The sequence below is a fragment of the Bidens hawaiensis genome, unplaced genomic scaffold (assembly GCF_021521415.1).
Source record: "Bidens hawaiensis isolate Kalapana, Puna unplaced genomic scaffold, B.hawaiensis_p1.1 tig00005653_1, whole genome shotgun sequence".
NCBI lineage: Eukaryota > Viridiplantae > Streptophyta > Magnoliopsida > Asterales > Asteraceae > Bidens > Bidens hawaiensis.
This window is the reverse complement of record NW_027491368.1, coordinates 335017-355595: the sequence shown is the minus strand read 5'-3', so window position 1 is coordinate 355595 and position 20579 is coordinate 335017. Positions and strand designations below refer to the sequence as shown.

Sequence of the window (20579 nt, the reverse complement as noted above, 5' to 3'; positions counted from 1 at the left end):
AGCAAACTCTTGATCGTTTCCCAGCACGACTGGCTGTTGTTTCTTTTAATGATTTAATTATTTTGTGAGAACCACGCCCTTTATTTCTAATACCAGTTGGAACTCGAATAGTAGACGTTGACGGTTGATCATATCCAAGAAGAGAAGCCAGCATATCATTTTTCTTCAAAATTTGTTTAGCTTGAGAACCCTCTTCTGCCTTTTCCCTCATGCCATTAATTGATCTATAACTTTGCTTAATGCTTCTATGTACGTGAATAACATATTGCATATATTTTCAGTTGCAAACATTATGTCACGGACACTCTCCTTAGCCTTATCAATGTTGTCATTAGCAACATCTTTACCAAAAATCAAACACTTCCTTTTATTTGAAACTGCATCCCTCATCCAACGCCTCAAAATATACTTCTTTGGAATATCATCAATCTCAAAACTCTAAACACAACAAAAACATGCCGGCACAACAAACCATATTGCTCAATCCTTTTGCAGCTACATGAAGCAGAAAAATCATTATCAACAACAATGGTGGAAACCTGTGAAATAATAAACATTTAGTTAAAAAAAGCTTTAATAACATAATTTCTTTAATTTCATAAATAATTACTCTACTTACAAAATTATGGTTTTATTTCTAGAATATGTACACTATCAAAAGAAATTTCTTATACTCTAATAATAAAAAGTTAGTTAAAAAAAGCTTCAATAACATAATTACTCTAGCTATACTCATAATTAATCTACAACTAAAAAACAAAAATATCTTATCTGTCACAATTAACATCATAATTTCTCTACTTATAAAAAAAATTTGTCTACAACAAAGACAACAAAACACTATTTATAAAAAATTCACTAAAAAGTACCTGAAGGAAACCTTTTCCAAAAGCTTCTTTATCTTTAACATAGATTTTTTGCATTCGGTCCATCTTCAACAATGCCAAGGGGATGACATCTGTTAGTACTACAATATATTTATTCTTGAACAGCCCAAAAAATTGTCTGGGTGTATCTCATAAGAGCATCAACTTCAAGTTCTAATTCAGTTCATTCACCGGGTTTCGTATTCATCGTGTCATGGTCATTTTTTCGATGAGCATATCTTTGAGTTTCAAGCGCCATATCAAAATGACTAAAAAACTCGACAAGAGTTAGTTGTGAGTTCGAAATAAGACCAAAGAATTGGTTGTCACTCTCAGACCTTGATGTAGTACGCATAAGACCCGATAAAGGCTCATCGCGGTAATATGTTGGAATCCACATTGATCTTAAACCAAACATAGTAGAAATCCAAGAATTATCAATAAGACCAAATTCATTCACTATTTCATGCCATGTCATCTCAAACTCATCAAGTTCAATGGAATCTGTCCAAACTATGTTACAAATACGACACTTAAAGTTCTCATTGTTACACAATGTGGGCCCAACCTGAAAACAAAAGAAAGATCTAAGATCATAACAGTATAAAGTTATGCTTAAAAATATATGAAGCTAAAAAAATGCTTAAAAATATAATTACTCTACTAAAAACATTGTAGTTTTATTTCAAAATCTTTACACTAAATCTAAACTCTACAACCTACAATAATTCTAATTACACCAAATAATTACTCAACTTGAGTTTTTAATCACAGTATAAAGTTATGAGCAATCTCACTAACTAAAAACAAAATATAATTACTCTGCTTACAAAAATAATTACTCTATTTAGAAATTTAACAATAATACTAACCTTATAAGCTATTTTCTTCATTATATGCCACATGCATAATCTATGCCAGCTCTCAGTAAAAACGGATTCAATTGCTTGCTTCATGGCGGGATCTTGATCAGTAACAACAACCTTTGGTTAACGCACAAATGCTTTCAAAAAAACATGTTAGTAACCATGTATAGGATTCAATCGTCTCCTTTGCAATAAGACAGCTTCAAGATTAACATTGCAAAAACAATTATCAATTCCAGTTAATAGAACGAAACCATCTTGTATCTGTGGACAAAAAGAATCAAAATAAAAGGAAATGTAAAATGTTTGACTATTAAAAAAATAAATAAATAAAAAGGAAGAAAACCTTACTTATTGGTATTGAATGTTTCATCGATGGATATTGCATCAATAAAAGTAAAACAATTCTTTTTACAAACTTCGTCTGCCCAGAATAATCCAGTTAGACAACCACTCTCATCCACAGTATAGTCAAAAGAAAAATCATGAAGATATTCTTTCTTGTTTAATAACCGATGAACAATCATTTCGGCATCAAATTCTCCAATATAGCAATTTATATTTCTTTTAAAATCCTTGCAATCCACAGCAGTTACACAAACATCATCAAAACCACTGTATTCTGTCCTCAAAATATTAAATGATTTAACAGGACCTAGATTTAGTGTGGATAAAGAATATAACCTCTTTTGTTGCATAATTGTCAAATTTCGTGATGAAGGGAGAAAGTGCATGTCTTCTTGGGAAATTTAAGTGTGATTATGTTCTTCAATAAACTTGTTTATCTTATATGATTTGCTACTATCAACAATACATAATGCAATCTGTGCTAGACTACCGGTTCGAATAGAAGGCCTATTCCTACACTTCTTTTGTTTTTTTCCTTGATGAACTTCTTCAAGAGAATCAAATTTATTTTGTGTCTTAGATCCCTCTTTTGAACACTAAAATACTTATATTGTATAAAACCATTCTTTTCGGTTTGAGAACCTTTACGTACCGAAAAACCGCCTTTATTAGCATATTCTACACAAAACAGATATGAAGCATCCAAAGATGAAAAAATCATGCCTTCAACTGGTTTTAATGAAGAAGATACAACAGGTTTGAACTTTATTCCAACAGTTATATCAATAGTTATGTTATCATTAAGATCAGTCAAACGTATAATTACTCTACAAAGTTAAAATATCTACAATAAGATCAAACATATAATTACAATACATATGATTAAATAATTACTCTATTTAGGATTAAACAATTACACTACTTATACAAATAACTATTCTACTTATGATCTAATAATTACTCTACTTGTGAAAATAATTACTCTAGTTATATAAAGTAAAAACTTGGACATAAGTAATAAAACAACAAAATACGCTAAGCATAAATGTAACTACTCTAGCTTCACGAATTCAATTATATATATATATATATATATATATATATATATTATAATTTGGAAGTCTCTTATCACACACTATTTTACTATTCATTGTATTTGATTCTTTAATGTGTTGTAATTGCCGCACTACATGTTGTGCCTTTTCTATTGCATTCTGACTTTTACAAGTATCATGCTGCCTTACACGTGTTTTTGTTGAGAAGCTACACCTCTTCCTTTCTCTGCTCCTCTGTCTCTCTTTCTCTTTACGGTTAGAGATGGTCAAAAAAACCGGTTCGGGAACCGGTTTGCCGGTTTAAACCGGGAACCGGTACGAAAACCGGTTTTTTAAAAACCGGTTTGACCGGTTTACAAACCGCCGGTTCGTATTTCGGTTACAAGTTTTAGATCCAAAACCGGTTAACAAACCGGTTAATGAAAAAACCGGTTTTTTTTAATAACCGGTTATGGAAAAACCGGTTAACCGGTTTTTTTATAAACCGGTTTTTGACCGTTGTGGAAAAACCGGTTAACCGGTTTCTCCATAACCGGTTAACCGGTTAAAAACCGGTTTTTGAACGTTTAAAAACGGCTATATGCCCGTTTTTTTTTTTTGACCGTTTTTTTTTTTTTACCATTTTACCCCCACAAACATCTATATATAGTTTAGGTTGGGTATTGGTTAGATCACACTCGATTATACAACTCCAAACGCTCTAAACGTTTATTTCATACGCGATTATTTTGTTATCTCACGCTCAATTATACCACATTACCATTCCATACGCTCTTATTTCGTAGTCGATTATCATGGCCTCCCAAAGTGCTGCTTCATCCGTCAACATGGGTGCCTCGAACACGGGAGAAACGGTCGTTCGGGTCATCCCCACGAAACGAAACCAAGATGTTTGGCAACATTTCGACCTATGCGAAATGTCTAACGGTAGCCAAAAAGCTCGATGCAAACATTGTTTGAAGTTTTATGGCAAAGATGCAAACTCCACTTTAAAAGCGCATGTACAAAGGCCCTTTTGCAAGGCCTTGAAGGACGAATCGGGAAGTAGTTCGCAGCCGGAGATGACGAATCAAGGAGCGGTGTTTACGTACGACCTTGAAGCGGTACGTCAAAAGTTTTCAAACTTTGTGATTCAACAAACACTTCCTTTCAACCACTTCGATAACCCTCAATTCACGGAGATGATGCAAAAGTATGTTCAACCACGCTACCAACACGTAAGTCGTTCGACCCTTAGAAGAGATTGTCTTAAAGCATGGAAAAACGCTAAATCCGAACTAATTTCATACTTTTCAAACTTACAAACTTGTGTAAACTTAACAACGGATGTGTGGTCGGTACCTCATGGTTCGCCCGACTCATACATTTGTGTGACGGCTCATTGGGTTGACCCCGAGTCGTGGCAAATGATGAAACGAACCGTTGCGTTTCAATTGTTTGATTACCCGCACACGGGTAGAAATATTTTTAAACTCTTGGATAAAGTCATTCGACAATACAAGATTGAACATAAAATCTTTTCAATTTCGTTTGATAACGCGTCCAACAATACGGCCGCGGTTGGCCATTTAAAATTAAAGTATAAACCTATTTGTGATGGAGCATTTTTTCATAGCCGATGCATTGCACATATTATCAACTTGGCCGTGCAAGATGGGTTAAACGTGATCGAAACGCAAAGAAACAATTTTAAAAGAATGTTACGAGATGTTTTTAGCAACAATAAAACATTTTCAAGATACAAAAAATTTTGTGTAGAAGCTAATTGTCAATGGGTGGGGCCAAATTGGGATTGTCCAACAAGATGGAACTTGACTTGTGATATGTTTGAGAAAGCCATCCAACAAAAAGAATCATTAATTGCGTTTCATCAAATTTTGTCAAGTAGGGGTAAATGTGCACCGTACGATCCTAGAAACTGGTTATTGATTGAGATCGTTACGGAGGTCATTCAAATTTTTAAATCTTGCACAACTAGTTTATCCGGGGTTTACTATCCAACAAGCCCCATTGCTTTACCAAAAATTGCTGTCATGTGCACAAAGTTGAGTGAACTTCATTGTAGGGGTGCACCTTATTTTGATATGGGTGTAAAAATGAAAGAAAAATTTAGAAAATATTTTCAAGAACTACCCGCTGTTTTGACATGTGCTGCTGCGTTAAACCCTTGCATCAATGTTGGTGGTGTTGAAGCTTTAATAGAAAAAATTTGTGATGAGCTAGAGTTAAACGACGATCAAAACCCCTATTATAGCCAAACTTTAAAGAATGCTTTCAACACCACCTTGTCAAACATGTATGATGTTTACCTTACAAAATACGGGTCGTCTTCCCAAATTCATGACTCGTTAAGAGCTGTTGCCCAATCCCAATCCCAAACCGACCTTGAAATGGGGATGTACTACATGATTTGGGAAGACGCCGGTAAACGTCAAAAGGTAAACACCCCAAGCAGTGAACTTGGAAGGTATGGTGGTACCAACTTTGTGAAACACATGACTCCGGATGAATTTAGAAGTCTTGATTTGCTGGCTTGGTGGAGAGGTAAGGAGGATGAGTTTCCGATCCTTGCCGCCATGGCCAAAGATTTACTAACGGTCCAAGCTTCCACGGTAGCTTCGGAGTCTGCTTTTTCTGTTTCTGGCAGGGTTATATCGATTAGGAGGACTCGACTCACTCCACCAGCTATAGAGATGTCGATTTGCTACAAGGATTACTTGGACTCTTTAGATAGGGCACAACATCAACGCTCACTCGAGGGGGAAATGGAGTATGAGGCGGGCTTGTATGAAGACGAGGTCAATCAAGGACACACTCAACCAATGACCGATGAAGAAGCCGCGTACGACGATTACCTAAGGAATAGCTCGGGATCGGGTAGCGAAGAAAATTAGTTAAAGAAACAGCAAACATGGAGGCAAATAATGAGTAAGAAACAGCAAGTTGTTCATGTAATCGTGTCTAAGCATTCTTTAATGTTTGTATTTTTGAGTTACGAATATGCGATAACGATTTAATGTTTGTATTTTTAATGTAAAAACTATAAATGAAAGTTATGTGTTTTTAATCTTCCAAGCAAAGAACCCTAACAACGAAAGCAAAGAATGGCTTCGGTCAGTCCGTTTTGCCTTGTAGTTACCGGTTTGCCTTGTAGTTACCGGTTTGTTTATACTGTGAAAAAATAATGGTTATTTAAAAAAAAAAAAAAAAAAAAAAACCGGTTAACCTAAAAACCGGTTATTAAAAAACCGGTTAATAAAAAAACCGGTTTATTAACCGGTTCTAACCGGTTTCTAAACCGGTCCTAACCGGTTAGACCGGTTAGGGTTTTGACATACAAAAACCGGTTATTAACCGGTCCGGTTATTAACCGAACCGGTTTTTTTCCGGGCCAAAAAAAACCGGTCCGGTTAATAACCGAACCGGTTTTTTTAAAAAAACCGATTTGTGCACCTCTATTTACGGTGGTCTTCACCGACGAAGCCACACAAACCTCTTCATCGCCCTTAGCTTACCATTCTCCTACTCCCATATGTTGAAGTTAATCCGGCATTTCCTCTTCCGTAAGGCCTCCCACTCCCATAAACCCATCAAGGTTCTTCTATTCTTGATTTTTATGGTTTACTAATCGTTGCAAAATGTTAAGTCTCCTCCCACTCCCTTTTAGGGATGAGCATGGGATGGTACCGGTACCGACCGGTACCGATCCCGATTTTCCCGATCCCGAAAATCTGAAATTCTTGGTACCGTACTGGTACCGAAATATTCGGTTCGGTACCGGAAGCGGGACGGTACCGGGAGAGTACTGGTACCGAGGGTAGAAAACCGGGAAATACCGGTACCGGTACCGTACCTGTAACAACTCGGGTTTTTTAAATTAATATCTTTCTATTAAATACCCGACCCATTCGATGTTCGGGTCATTTTATTAAATAAAAATATCACGTTTATCTAGGAGATTAATAATTAATATATTATTGTTTCATTAATTATAATTTATAACTTTCATTCTTTGGCTAATATAGCCCTAAACTTAAACTCATATCTCTTTTTGCGTCCATACTCAACTCTAGGGTCTAAAATGAAAATTTGATCTTAACCCTTTTAACAAACCGGTTAACCCTTCTACCCATACCTGAATCCAGGTGACCCGTGACCCGTTGATGATCCTTGAAGCATAAATTTTGGCCAATTTATGGAATTGATCTAGGAATATCATTCCTCATACCTAATTCGGCACAACCGACACTTCTATTATATTAAAAGAATCAAATCTGATCTGCACTTCGTAATACTCATTGCCGACCCTAGCCTTAACTCGTTACACATATAAACGAATGTGATAATTCAATTAAACTCGCATATAGTCTCCTTATACCAGCGTAAACAATACCCCCTTCATTAATTTGATTATCAACACCTGCAACTTCATGTTCTTGATCTCTCGTAGCCGCCCCTGTTCATCCATATTAACCTACTATACGTCGAGTTAAGAGGTAATTAAACATTCTGTCTAAATAGTTTTTGTGCCTGGATCATTAACCCTATGGTTAATTGATCGTTTATATCGAGATTAAACGAATGATAAATCTAGGGTTTATAGCTGTCTGGATCTGTCGTCTGATCCGTTCATAAAGTTTTGTTATCACTTTTATCGCAAATTACATGCTAGTGCAGTTGGCTAGTGTTGCGTTGTGAAGGTTTGGATGGCTGGGGGTCGCAGGTTCGAACTCCCAACCCACATTTTTTTGTGTCCTTTTGGTATTATACTCATTTAATCATAATTTATATACTTAATCAATTTAATTATAATACAATATTATTAACATATTAATTAATCAGTAATTTTTTTACAAACCGACGAGATTTAACGTATTGTTTTCCGAAACTTGATTATGACTATATATATATATATATATATATATATATATATATATATATATATATATATATATATATATATATATATATATATATATATATATATATCAACATCATTAAGTATTTTACAAAAGATGTATTTTATATATATTTAATGATTTAATTAACATTTTCTACTTATAAACATGTGTTTTTATGATTTATAATATTAAATATATTTATTAAAGTATGTTATAGGTTAAGATTTATATAAAAAAAAGAATATATAATAAATACATAATATATATGAATCAATTATTTACTTAATTTTACAAAGATGTATTTTATCATCTTTTTAAATATATTACAAGTAATAATTACATAATAAAATTTAATAAAATTTATAATAAACATTTAACTTTTGTAAGAGCACACCCGTTCATTCTTAATCTCTTTTAATGCATCTATTGATTCATTGTATTCTTCGGTTATTATTACTGCTTAGGATTCGTTCTTTAATACATCTCGAGCGTGACGTTACTTACCCGTCGTACCGTATTTATTCTCGTTTGCTCGTCTGCTAAAGTGAGTAATCACTCCCCTTTTTACTTATTTTTAAACCTTTTTGGGGACATGTGCGTATCTTATATATTTATCTATTAACTAGTATTCAAAACCGCAAAAGTTAATCCTTGTGTGTATATCAGTTTATGCTTAACTTGCTATTTGCTTGCTTGCTTGCTTTATTTGAACGCTATTTGCTTACTTCGGCAACCGATGTCCATTTTTATGGAAACGGTTTAGTCCTTTCTTGGTAACCAATGTCCATTTATATGGATTGGTTGAACCCTTTCTTTATGGTTTGTTTCTTTATGGATTGTTTGATTGATTGTTTATGTGATATGGCTTAACTGTTTATTCTCACATGAACAGTTTGCATCTTTATTTATTTATTATATATTATTATTGTTGTGTAATAAACTGGTGTTTTACTCATCCAACATGTGTTGTTGACAAAATTCTATTTTATACGCATATGCAGGTTATCGTAGAAATTTAATGCAGGTTGGTGAAGACTTAGTGAAGAATTTAAGTTAGAAATAATTAATCAAGATAATTTGTGATATAAGATGTATTGTTGTATGATTATGGATTATGTAATTGTTGTATTTGATTTATTTAAAAACTTAATTTAATTAATAGATATTATCATTTAAATAATGTTGCATGATAGTAACCTTGAGAGCTGTGACAATCAGTTCGCGCCCCGGCATTTCCGCCGTAGGTTGGGGTGTGACTGTTTGGTATCAGAGCCGAAAGTTTAAGATAGGTCGTTAGTGGTGCCCTAGTAACATGCTTAAGAGTCCCATACGTGCTTTATCTGTTTACCTGATTTATTCTATTTGATTGTTTACAGCTTACATACTTACTTGCTAGATTAAGTATTTATTTAACTGTTTAAATAATGGTTATTTAGTATTGTATTATTATGCACACACACACAACTCTGAGGCTATGCCTCAACCTTCAAAGAAAATTTTCCTTAAATATTTTAAATTAAAGTAGATTGCCTTTTATTTTTGGGAAATTCCTTAAGAATTCCCTACTTTTGTTTTTGTTCCTTCATCTTAAGGCTAGGTAGTATGACAAGTTTCTCTCGGCCAAAGAGGAACACAACTGTCATACGACCAACACCTTAGGTTGATTTTAAACCGAATTCACGGTGGTTCATGGCTAAACTCGGTTATTCCGATTATTGTGTTCCGTTATTTAAATGGTTAGTTGGGTGAAAATTCCATGGAACCATGGGCACTCCTACTATCCATTTCTTAACTTGATTTCGTATTTTGTTGGAGTAATCAACGTGGTGATTCTCAAGATTCTCCGAATACCCATATTTATTTCGATAGTTCGTTATTTAGTTTGGTCGGTTTAAACGCCGTGTAACGCTTATTGGGCCGACAAACTTCATTGCATTGTTAATTCGTTAATTAGTTGGGACAATCAAATTGCCATGTAACGCTATTGGGCTGTCCAACTCAGTTGTTTTTCGTTAGTTCGTTGGGCCATTCAAATTGCCATGGAAAGCTCATGGGAGGCCAACATCCACAATTTATATTTCGTTAGTTTATTGTAAACTTAATTAAATAAAAATTTAAATTTTTAAACTGACTTATCTTCTCGTGTAGTCATCACACTTTAATCATATTGAATGCATCATCTAAAAACTATTTACGCTATATACCCCCCTACCTTATAAACTTTTATCTCTATTCCTCATGATACAACACGAATCCCCCATTTCTTACAAGCGAAGTTATTATAAAACAATTAAATTTGTATTATTTAAATGATTTCCTCAAAATCATCATTCATCTTATAAATCTTTAATTTTGTTCCTCATAGAATGTCTCATCTAAGAAATCACTGTCGTCCTCGACATCAATCGTCTCGTTCTCTTGATTAACGCATGTATATCCAATGAGTTAACTGCTGTAACTTCTAAAATATAAACTCAAATTCAAAACATTAATACGACAACTTCGAACTTCTTCATTAACTTCGTTGATTGAAATTTTAAATTCATCTACCTCCACTCATCCTCACAACAAGAAACGTAAGAACCGTGCTGCAACAAAATCTACCCACCCGCAAGTCTCCTCAAACAAGAAACCTTACCTCGGTCCTTTTCCGTCATGCTCCATTTGTAACTATCACCACTCGATTGAATCCTTATGTCGTCGCTGCACCCAATGTAACCGTTATGGCCACCAAGCTAACACTTGCCGTATCCCACCTACTGCACAAACTATTCCGCAACAACCTACCCCGCTTGTCTAACCCGGTGTTCCTAATACCCGTGCTTGCTACCATTGTGGAAACCCAAATCACCTTCGAAATGCGTGCCCTCAACTTACTCAAGCTCATCAAGCGGAATCTACGACTATACCCTACTACTTGACCCATGCTTACGAGCTCAAGCCTATCAACCTCAAGTCCCTCAAGCTCCTCCCATAAATCAAGGTCAACCCTACTTAACCCAACACTACCAAACCTCGCAACCACAAACTCAAAATTTACCAGACATATTTCCACCAAACAACTCACTTGCAAACCGTTCAAGCTCCAGTTTTCCAAGCAATGCCGAATCAATCTACCTCAACTGCTCCAACTCCCGCAACTCCTCATGGTGCCTCAAGTTACGTCAATCAAGCTACTCAACGACCTTTGCCGTTCCCTTTATCTATCTTACCTTATCCTGTCATTTTCTTAATTATTGTAAAGCCTCTTATGGCCATTTGAACTATTTATCTTTTATAATCTATCTTATGAATAATGTTTCTTTTAAATACATTGTTTGTTTAAGCCTAATTCTATCTTATTTTTTTACATTCACTATTTATAAGCTACCATTCTTAAATTTTAAATACTTATTTCTTTACGTTTAAAAGTCGTCTTAAAATTTCACTACAACTTTTGAAATGGTTTTATACATTGTTGATTTTCTAGTGTTATAAAATTAAAACTTGTGTTTCCTCGAAAGTCATGTTTTACTCAAATGTTTTGTAAACTCACACGATGAGACGAATCATGTGGACCATCCGACGATAACAATAATTATGGTCCGGAACATAATTATCGAAGTCCTCGCATAGAAATCATGAAGCGTAAAGTTGTGTATCATAATATAGGATTGAAAGTGGTTGGAATAATGGTACAAATGTAAAAAAGATAAGAACATGGTGGATACGCCGCTGGTACATCCTATATATAAGTGCCCTTATCGGGTTTGCCTTTGGAGCGTTATTTTAACTATTCAAAGTTCTTTGTTATGATAAATTTTTAAATTTTATTTTAAATATTTCTTTCCGCAAAACTTATTTAGTGTTGTTATAATATTCTTTAATTTCAGGACGAAATTCCCTAAAGTAGGGGAGACTGTAACAACTCGTGATTTTTGAATTAATATCTTTCTATTAAATACCCGACCCGTTCGATGTTCGGGTCATTTTATTAAATAAAAATATCACGTTTATCGAGGAGATTAATAATTAATATATTATTGTTTCATTAATTATAATTTATAACTTTCATTCTTTGGCTAATATAGCCCTAAACTTAAACTCATATCTCTTTTTGCGTCCATACTCAACTCTAGGGTCTAAAATGAAAATTTGATCTTAACCCTTTTAACAAACTGGTTAACCCTTCTACCCATACCCGAATCCAGGTGACCCGTTGATGATCCTTGAAGCATAATTTTTGGCCAATTTATGGAATTGATCTAGGAATATCATTCCTCATACCTAATTCGGCTCAACCGACACTTCTATTATGTTAAAAGAATCAAATCTGATCTGCACTTCGTAATACTCATTGCCGAACCTAGCCTTAACTCGTTACACATATAAACGAACGTGATAATTCAATTAAACTCGCATATAGTCTCCTTATACCAGCGTAAACAATACCCCCTTCATTAATTTGATTATCAACACCTGCAACTTCATGTTCTTGATCTCTCGTAGCCGCCCCTGTTCATCCATATTAACCTACTATACGTCGAGTTAAGAGGTAATTAAACATTCTGTCTAAATAGTTTTTGTGCCTGGATCATTAACCCTGTGGTTAATTGATCGTTTATATCGAGATTAAACGAATGATAGATCTAGGGTTTATAGCTGTCTGGATCTGTCGTCTGATCCGTTCATAAAGTTTTGTTATCACTTTTATCGCATATTACATGCTAGTGCAGTTGGCTAGTGTTGCGTTATGAAGGTTTGGATGGCTGGGGGTCGCGGGTTCGAACCCCCAACCCACATTTTTTTGTGTCCTTTTGGTATTATACTCATTTAATCATAATTTATATACTTAATCAATTTAATTATAATACAATATTATTAACGTATTAATTAATCAGTATTTTTTTTACAAACCGACGAGATTTAACGTATTGTTTTCCGAAACTTGATTATGACTATATATATATATATATCAATATCATTAAGTATTTTACAAAAGATGTATTTTATATATATTTAATGATTTAATTAACATTTTCTACTTATAAACATGTGTTTTTATGATTTATAATATTAAATATATTTATTAAAGTATGTTATAGGTTAAGATTTATATAAAAAAAAGAATATATAATAAATACATAATATATATGAATCAATTATTTAATTAATTTTACAAAGATGTATTTTATCATCTTTTTAAATATATTACAAGTAATAATTACATAATAAAATTTATAATAAACATTTAACTTTTGTAAGAGCACACCCGTTCATTCTTAATCTCTTTTAATGCATCTATTGATTCATTGTATTCTTCGGTTATTATTACTGCTTAGGATTCGTTCTTTAATACATCTCGAGCGTGACGTTACTTACCCGTCGTACCGTATTTATTCTCGTTTGCTCGTCTGCTAAAGTGAGTAATCACTCCCCTTTTTACTTATTTTTAAACCTTTTTGGGGACATGTGTGTATCTTATATATTTATCTATTAACTAGTATTCAAAACCGCAAATGTTAATCCTTGTGTGTATATCAGTTTATGCTTAACTTGCTATTTGCTTGCTTGCTTTATTTGAACGCTATTTGCTTACTTCGGCAACCGATGTCCATTTTTATGGAAACGGTTTAGTCCTTTCTTGGTAACCAATGTCCATTTAAATGGATTGGTTGAACCCTTTCTTTATGGTTTGTTTCTTTATGGATTGTTTGATTGATTGTTTATGTGATATGGCTTAACTGTTTATTCTCACATGAACAGTTTGCATCTTTATTTATTTATTATATATTATTATTGTTGTGTAATAAACTGGTGTTTTACTCATCCAACATGTGTTGTTGACAAAATTCTATTTTATACGCATATGCAGGTTATCGTAGAAATTTAATGCAGGTTGGTGAAGACTTAGTGAAGAATTTAAGTTAGAAATAATTAATCAAGATAATTTGTGATATAAGATGTATTGTTGTATGATTATGGATTATGTAATTGATGTATTTGATTTATTTGAAAACTTAATTTAATTAATAGATATTGTCATTTAAATAATGTTGCATGATAGTAACCTTGAGAGCTGTGACAATCAGTTCGCGCCCCGGCATTTCCACCGTAGGTTGGGGTGTGACAGTACCGATCCCGAAACTTAAAACTTTGGTACCGATTCGGTACCAAATCGGTACCGGTACCAATCAGTACCAGTACCGATTTTGCTCATCCCTACTCCCTTTGATATACCTAAGATTATTGTTATTATTATTATGTGTTTAACCTAATATGAATTTTAATTGAAGTGTTTTTTGAGTTTTTGGAAGAAATTTCGGAAATTAGGGCTTAGTAGAAGAATATCAAGCACGATCTGCAAACATCGTTGGTTAAGTATTTGATAATTGACGGCTTGAAGGAAACTTTAGTGGATCGCGGACTCTTGAACTAGATACGAACTGTGAGATAATTTTACGTTTTTTTTAAATCGTTTATACAACTCCATAAATGTGAGCTAAAGTTTATGGAGTTTATCTTTATTACATTTCTTCTTGCTGTTTCAGAAGTTGCAGTAGCAAACGCTGGAGCATGTATCTTAGTTGGAGGTTTTTTTCTATGTGGTTGTAATGGTCCTTAAACATCATCAATGTATTCAGAACTGTCCTTAATTTGTTGGTTTGTAATTATTAATCAAATTTAAAGTGAGTGACGAATTTGGGCTTCTTTTGGTTGTAGTTTAATATCATCACTATTTTGGTATTATCAACTGATGCAAGTCTTTGACATTCATTTGGTTCAGTTCCTTTACTTATTCATGTATATACTATTATGTATAATATTACCATTGATCATATTATGTATAATATGCAACTATCACTTATCGAAATTTATCTTAGGTTTTTTAGATGTAAAGTGAGACTTTATGCATTTCTGGAGGTTAATGGTAATCAAATCGAACTTTACTATTAAATTACAACCTTGAAACTTGATTTCATTGGTCTTTCTCGTCTTTATATCTCTCATTCACAAAGGGTTCTGCGTTGGATCCAAGATCCTTTACTATCCAGTGGATTCAAGGTGCTTTACCAAAATAGTATTTGACCACTTAAATTATAGTGCACCCTAAATCATACTGTCAATTGACAACAGGACAGGAGGGCAATAAAAGAATATAGGTACGGAATAGAAAGATTCCAACCCCCAAGTAAAGAATTGTTACAAATAATGAAGAAATTAGTAGATTTAAATATAAAGCAACATAAAATAAACCAAATTTGATACCGGAATATTCGGTTTGATAACCTGTTACTAACTCTTCTTCTGCTTCTGGTAAATCAAAAGGTAATCGTTCACACTCGGCTAGGGAAGAAATTAGAAAAACTAGAAACCCTATAGGTTGACGCCACAAATTCCATCCCCTAAAACCATATTTTGACTGCGCTTCAACTACATCAACTGTACTTGAACTGTTAGATAATCATAGTAGATGATAACATCACTGTTCCCATCCCTATTGCAAAACCGTACATGAGATTTTCATCTCATACGGCTCCAATTCGAACAGGTCGTCATGAGCCGGACTTCGGCCACAACATAATTGACAAATCCAAGATATACTTCTACAAGTAATGGGGGTTCGAATAGAGATTGGTTGTGCTCTAAAAGTTATGAATCTATTGACAAGTCCAACCCCAATATCTTGATTTCTAGTAGCAATGCATCGCGAACATATATATATATATATATACACATATATATATCATCTGCTAATACACGGCCAATTAATGTTTGGATAAAAATCCTGTCCGCCATCATTCCATTTCGAGGACTTATAAAAATACCTCGAACGGTGCCACAATCTGTTCGATGTACAACAATGTGTTGCACTACTTCAGCAAGTCTGCGCGTGAGATATCCTGCGCATCTGATGTTCGTATAGAGGTATCCACAACCCCTTTACAGGCTCCGTAGCAAGAAACAATATATTATGTTAAAGAGAGTCCTTCGCGTAAATTTAATTAACAACTAAGGATCAGTCCAGGAGGCCATCCACTAAGCCGGGCAATCAGAGGTTATGTCTGTAGGCATTTGTCATTTACAACATAATTCATATTTAATTATGTCTGATATAACAAAACCTAATATTTAGGTAATCTAATAACTTGATAATATTGGGTGGTGAAAGGGATAGTTCCAAAGTTGGATAGGGGTGTTCAGAATTTGATTCGAATTCAAAATTCGTTTTTAAAAAATTCAATTCGATCCGTATGAGAGTATAATAATCGAAAACGAATTTATGATTTTTATTCGATTCAATTCAAAATTCGAATTTCTTAGCCCATATTATATGTACCTTAATTAACTTATTATAACGTGGTATTATAGCTACTTTAAACATATATTTGTTTGTTTTACAATTAGATTATGGTTTTTGACATAGGTGAACTTGAATCAAATAGAATTAATTCGAACTTGATTCGAATTCAAGTTTCGAATACGAATCGAAACGAATTTTGAAGACGGCATGTGATACGAATACGAATAATTCAACTTTTAATCGAATACGAATACTAGCAAAAAAAATAAATTTTTTGAATTATTTGATTCGAGTAACATGGAAATTTATTATTCGATTCGATGAACACCCCTAAAGTTGGAATGCCATGCCTATTACGCAATTATGTTGGTTTTCACTCTTTTGACTCTTTAAAATAACTTTTGTTAATCCATTTTACCACTGGTTTTTAGACACTGAATTACATTAGTGTTGTGTTTTTATGGCATCAGCTATGATTGTTGTTGTGCTACATATTTTGAGATAATTTGGTTGTCTATAGGGTGGGAATTCTTGGGTTTTGAGAGTTGGTTTTGGAATGCATCTTTTAAGCTTTTATGGAAATCTTGGAGGGTTTTGCTATTTTAAGGACAAAAGACACAAGTGTGCAAGTAACAATTTTCTTTTGAAAATCCTATTTTTATAGGTCTTTATGGTTAAGTGAAAACATCAACATGAAGTTCTTTAAATTTTGTGTTTCAGATAGGAGGTTGAAAGAAATTAAAGTAGGAAAGGGAAAGTTGCAGGCATTTGTTAATTTTTTTTGAAGTTCTATATGCAAGTTTCTTTTGTATTTGGTTCTTAAACTTATCAAAAGTTAATCAACTTTCTTCTCACTTTATTCAGTGATTTAAATCGATGTGTGTTTTGCGATTCTTGGATTTCAAGATTGGTGGTGGAAGGGGACGGGGATGGTGCAGCAGTTACTTGGACCAGGAGGAGGAGCTTTTTCAGCAAGAGAACATGGGTGTAAACGAAGAATTTCGGTTTTTGTTTGGTGGTGGTTGACAGTGAAGCCATGAATAGTTAGGAAGCCATTATATTAGCTACTTTTTTTTTCTTTTTGGTGACTTTCTAATGGGGTTTATATGTGTGGGTGACAACTTTCTAGCTGCAAATCCTTTTTGTGAACTGTAGCATCATATAACAACTCAGTTGTAACAAACATAATCAATGAAATTCTGCTTAGCCTGATTTGTTAGCAGGAGATTCGCGTGATCAAGTCTGACTCTTTAAAACGTGGACAAACTACTAAGTAATAGATCAATGTTTGTAAATTACCATCTTGACCATCTGATCAGCATGAGTTAGTATGAAAGGGAGAGGTCAAAGAACGAAACGAGCGGTCATGCCAAGTAGTGAAATATTACCTGGACACCGGAGATGCTTTTTTTTTCAACTTTACGCCACCCGCTGCAACGCGGTGGATCTAAATGCTAGTTTTTAGATAAATTCAAAAACTAATTGATAAATTAACTGAATCATTCAATGAATTAGGTAGCTCGACAAATCAATAAACTAATTACACAATTAATCGAACTTGATTGAAACCGAATGAAGAACTACATACCTTCAATTTTAGTGTCCATGTCTTCCACCATTGAAGAAGTCAATTAATCGAATACACGATAAGATTTGAGAAATTAAGAACACTTGATGTAGTTATATTGCTAACATTAACCCTAGGCAGCTACTCCGCAATGGCATTGTAATCTGTTTTTGAATTGAAGGAGATCATATAACTAACAGATGATCAACGCTAAAGATATAGTTTGTGTTTGATTAATTAGGAAATTGCCACTGCCAATTCTTTGATTCGTACGTTTAGTACGGTTTTTTAATTTGTATTTGATCCATTCTCTCTCTCTCTATATATATATATATGTGTGTGTGTATTCTAGATATAAGTTATGTTAACCTGAGATTCAGCTTCTTGTCTGACTTTGTCATATCTTTGAGCATGACGTCGAGCATCCTCCAAGGGAGCTCCAACAACCATAGCTCTTAAAGGCTCTGCAACCTATAGTTGTAAAGATTTTATTATATAACTTTGTGACTATATAGGATGATGAATGAAGGCATATGGACGATTAGGTAATTTAACATTTAACATTTTCATTTGTCATATATGATGTAAGAGGAATGAAGATGCGATTGCGTGAGGATAACTAAGATTGGATCCCAAATGGAAATTAAAACTTGGGGTCCCACTAAATGGCATTTGGCCTAGCAGTACCAAGGAGTTGGATAAGGCTTTGCCTTTCTAAGGGGTGAGGATTCAGTCATGTGGCCGTAAAAAAATGTAATTCAGGAGTGGAGTAGAGAGTGTGTGGAGTTTCCTTTAAAATAAAAGAGAACTTGTGGGTCTCATTTAATTATAGGTTCCACAAAATGGATATGAAGTATATTTTATGATCTATTCAACATTTTGTGAGTCCCATGACCTATTTGTGTCAAGTGGAACCCCAGAGAACTTTTTTTTCCTCTGTCAATATAATACAAAATGAAACTTTTAATGTTAAACTATAAAAATTATAAATATAAAAAAATCACAGTCAGTGAATAAGAATGGAGGAAATATAAAATCAGGCTGATTGATACTCTTTCAACTGCATATACTAAGGGAAGATTCAACGGAAAAAAGTCATACAAATTGGCCAAGTAAACCAATAAAAGATTTTAAAATAGATTTCAGCAATTAACACGAGTCAATGTATGCAAATTGAAATAAATTTACGATCTACTCTTTGCATTAAAATAATTTTTTTTAAAAGGCGGTGAAACTTGAAAAGTTGTTTACCTGTGTGCCAAGGGCTTTCAGTAGATGTTCTCTTTCCCTTTCGATATCCATACGAGCACTACTGTAACTCATTGCTGCTTTAGATAAAGCATTACCACTAGTGCAAGTGTTCTCTACACCATATTTCCTGCTGTCTTTGGAGAGTTTAGTACCTATGAGCAAAAGTGCACATGCAAACGGTCAGTGGTTGCAAGATGAGCCCGTACTTCTGTGACATGTGAAAACAAGTTTTGGGTTACACAAGTCATTTTAGTACAAATAAAAACGTGCCACTTTGGGTTAGCGTGACCTAGAAACACTTATCATTCGTTTTTCAGAAAATGATAACAACAACAATGTATCTGACGTTGGATTGGATCACAAAAACAATATTTTTAGGATAATAATCTATAGTTTTGAATAAAACAAACACATTAAAAATACGCTTTGGGTGAGGTATTGACCCATTTGAGATAACACAAACATTTAATGATATCATGGTAGCTTACCAATTTCAACTTCTGACGTAGCGTGGAGATAAAATTGGATGTCAAACACGTTGATTATGCAAATACCCGTGTGATTCTTCCCCGAACTTCCAGAAAAATACGTAGATCGTAAATAAGATAAATAATTGAACCTGTTGATTCACACGAATACCAGGATCAATTCTTCCAACTATCGTTGATTCAAAAAGAATACCGATAATTAAATCTTTCACACACTAACACACACTGTGATAGAGAGGAAATGATTTTTTTTCATATATTCCAAACCTTATTTTTTTTTACATTAGAAATCTCAAGTATTTAAAAGAAACAGAAAACCATTGGGCTTCTAATGATTAAACCAAAAGACATAAAATATTAATTTTAAACTCTTGTAATTCCATAACTCATTTCGTCATTATTTGGTAAACTCAAAAGTAACACATAAAATCATCCTCCATGACACAACAAACAAACATTTGAATTTGAATTTGAAGTCGGATCTGGAATTAGAAGGGAGTAATTAATTTTGAAATGAAATTAACAGAGGTTGCTAGAACAAACTACTTCAGTACCTGCTGTTGTCTAGCGACCTGCTCTCTCTGAACTTCTGCGCTTGTTTTCGTATTGCGTCCATTGGTGTACGTTAGTTACGTTGCAAATACCATACACGAATGAATTTGGGGACGAGCTTTTTCAAATGTTTCTTCTTGTTCCTTTCACTGGAAGGGGGGTGGTTCTTAATAATAATAATAATAATAAGACAGAATTACAAATTTTGTCCTTTAAAACAAGACGAATTACGGTTCGTGTCCTTTTCTAAGTTTCCTTGCAGGCGGTGTACTTTAAACTTTTTTTTCCTACAAGTTATGTCCTTTACGCTAACTGGGTTAGAAAAACTCTGTTAAATCCCATCACGTGAGAAGCATGTGAGGGTAGTTTTGTCTTTTTGCCTACCCTGCAACTTCTTCTTC

At 33.8% G+C, this 20579-nt stretch overlaps 1 protein-coding gene across 1 annotated transcript in view; it reads right to left on the bottom strand.

The window, feature by feature from the left end:
* The window catches only part of LOC143630373 (SH3 domain-containing protein 2-like), a 121414-nt gene extending 101172 nt beyond the window's left edge, over positions 1 to 20242 (bottom strand). The window contains exons 1-4 of the mRNA XM_077099411.1: positions 20181 to 20242; positions 19627 to 19712; positions 19139 to 19290; positions 18257 to 18358 (exon numbers count right to left, since the gene is read on the bottom strand). Coding sequence (XP_076955526.1) covers positions 18257 to 18358; positions 19139 to 19290; positions 19627 to 19712; positions 20181 to 20242 — 402 coding nt within the window. The remainder of the gene's footprint in view (positions 1 to 18256; positions 18359 to 19138; positions 19291 to 19626; positions 19713 to 20180) is intronic.
* Positions 20243 to 20579: the final 337 nt, after the last annotated feature.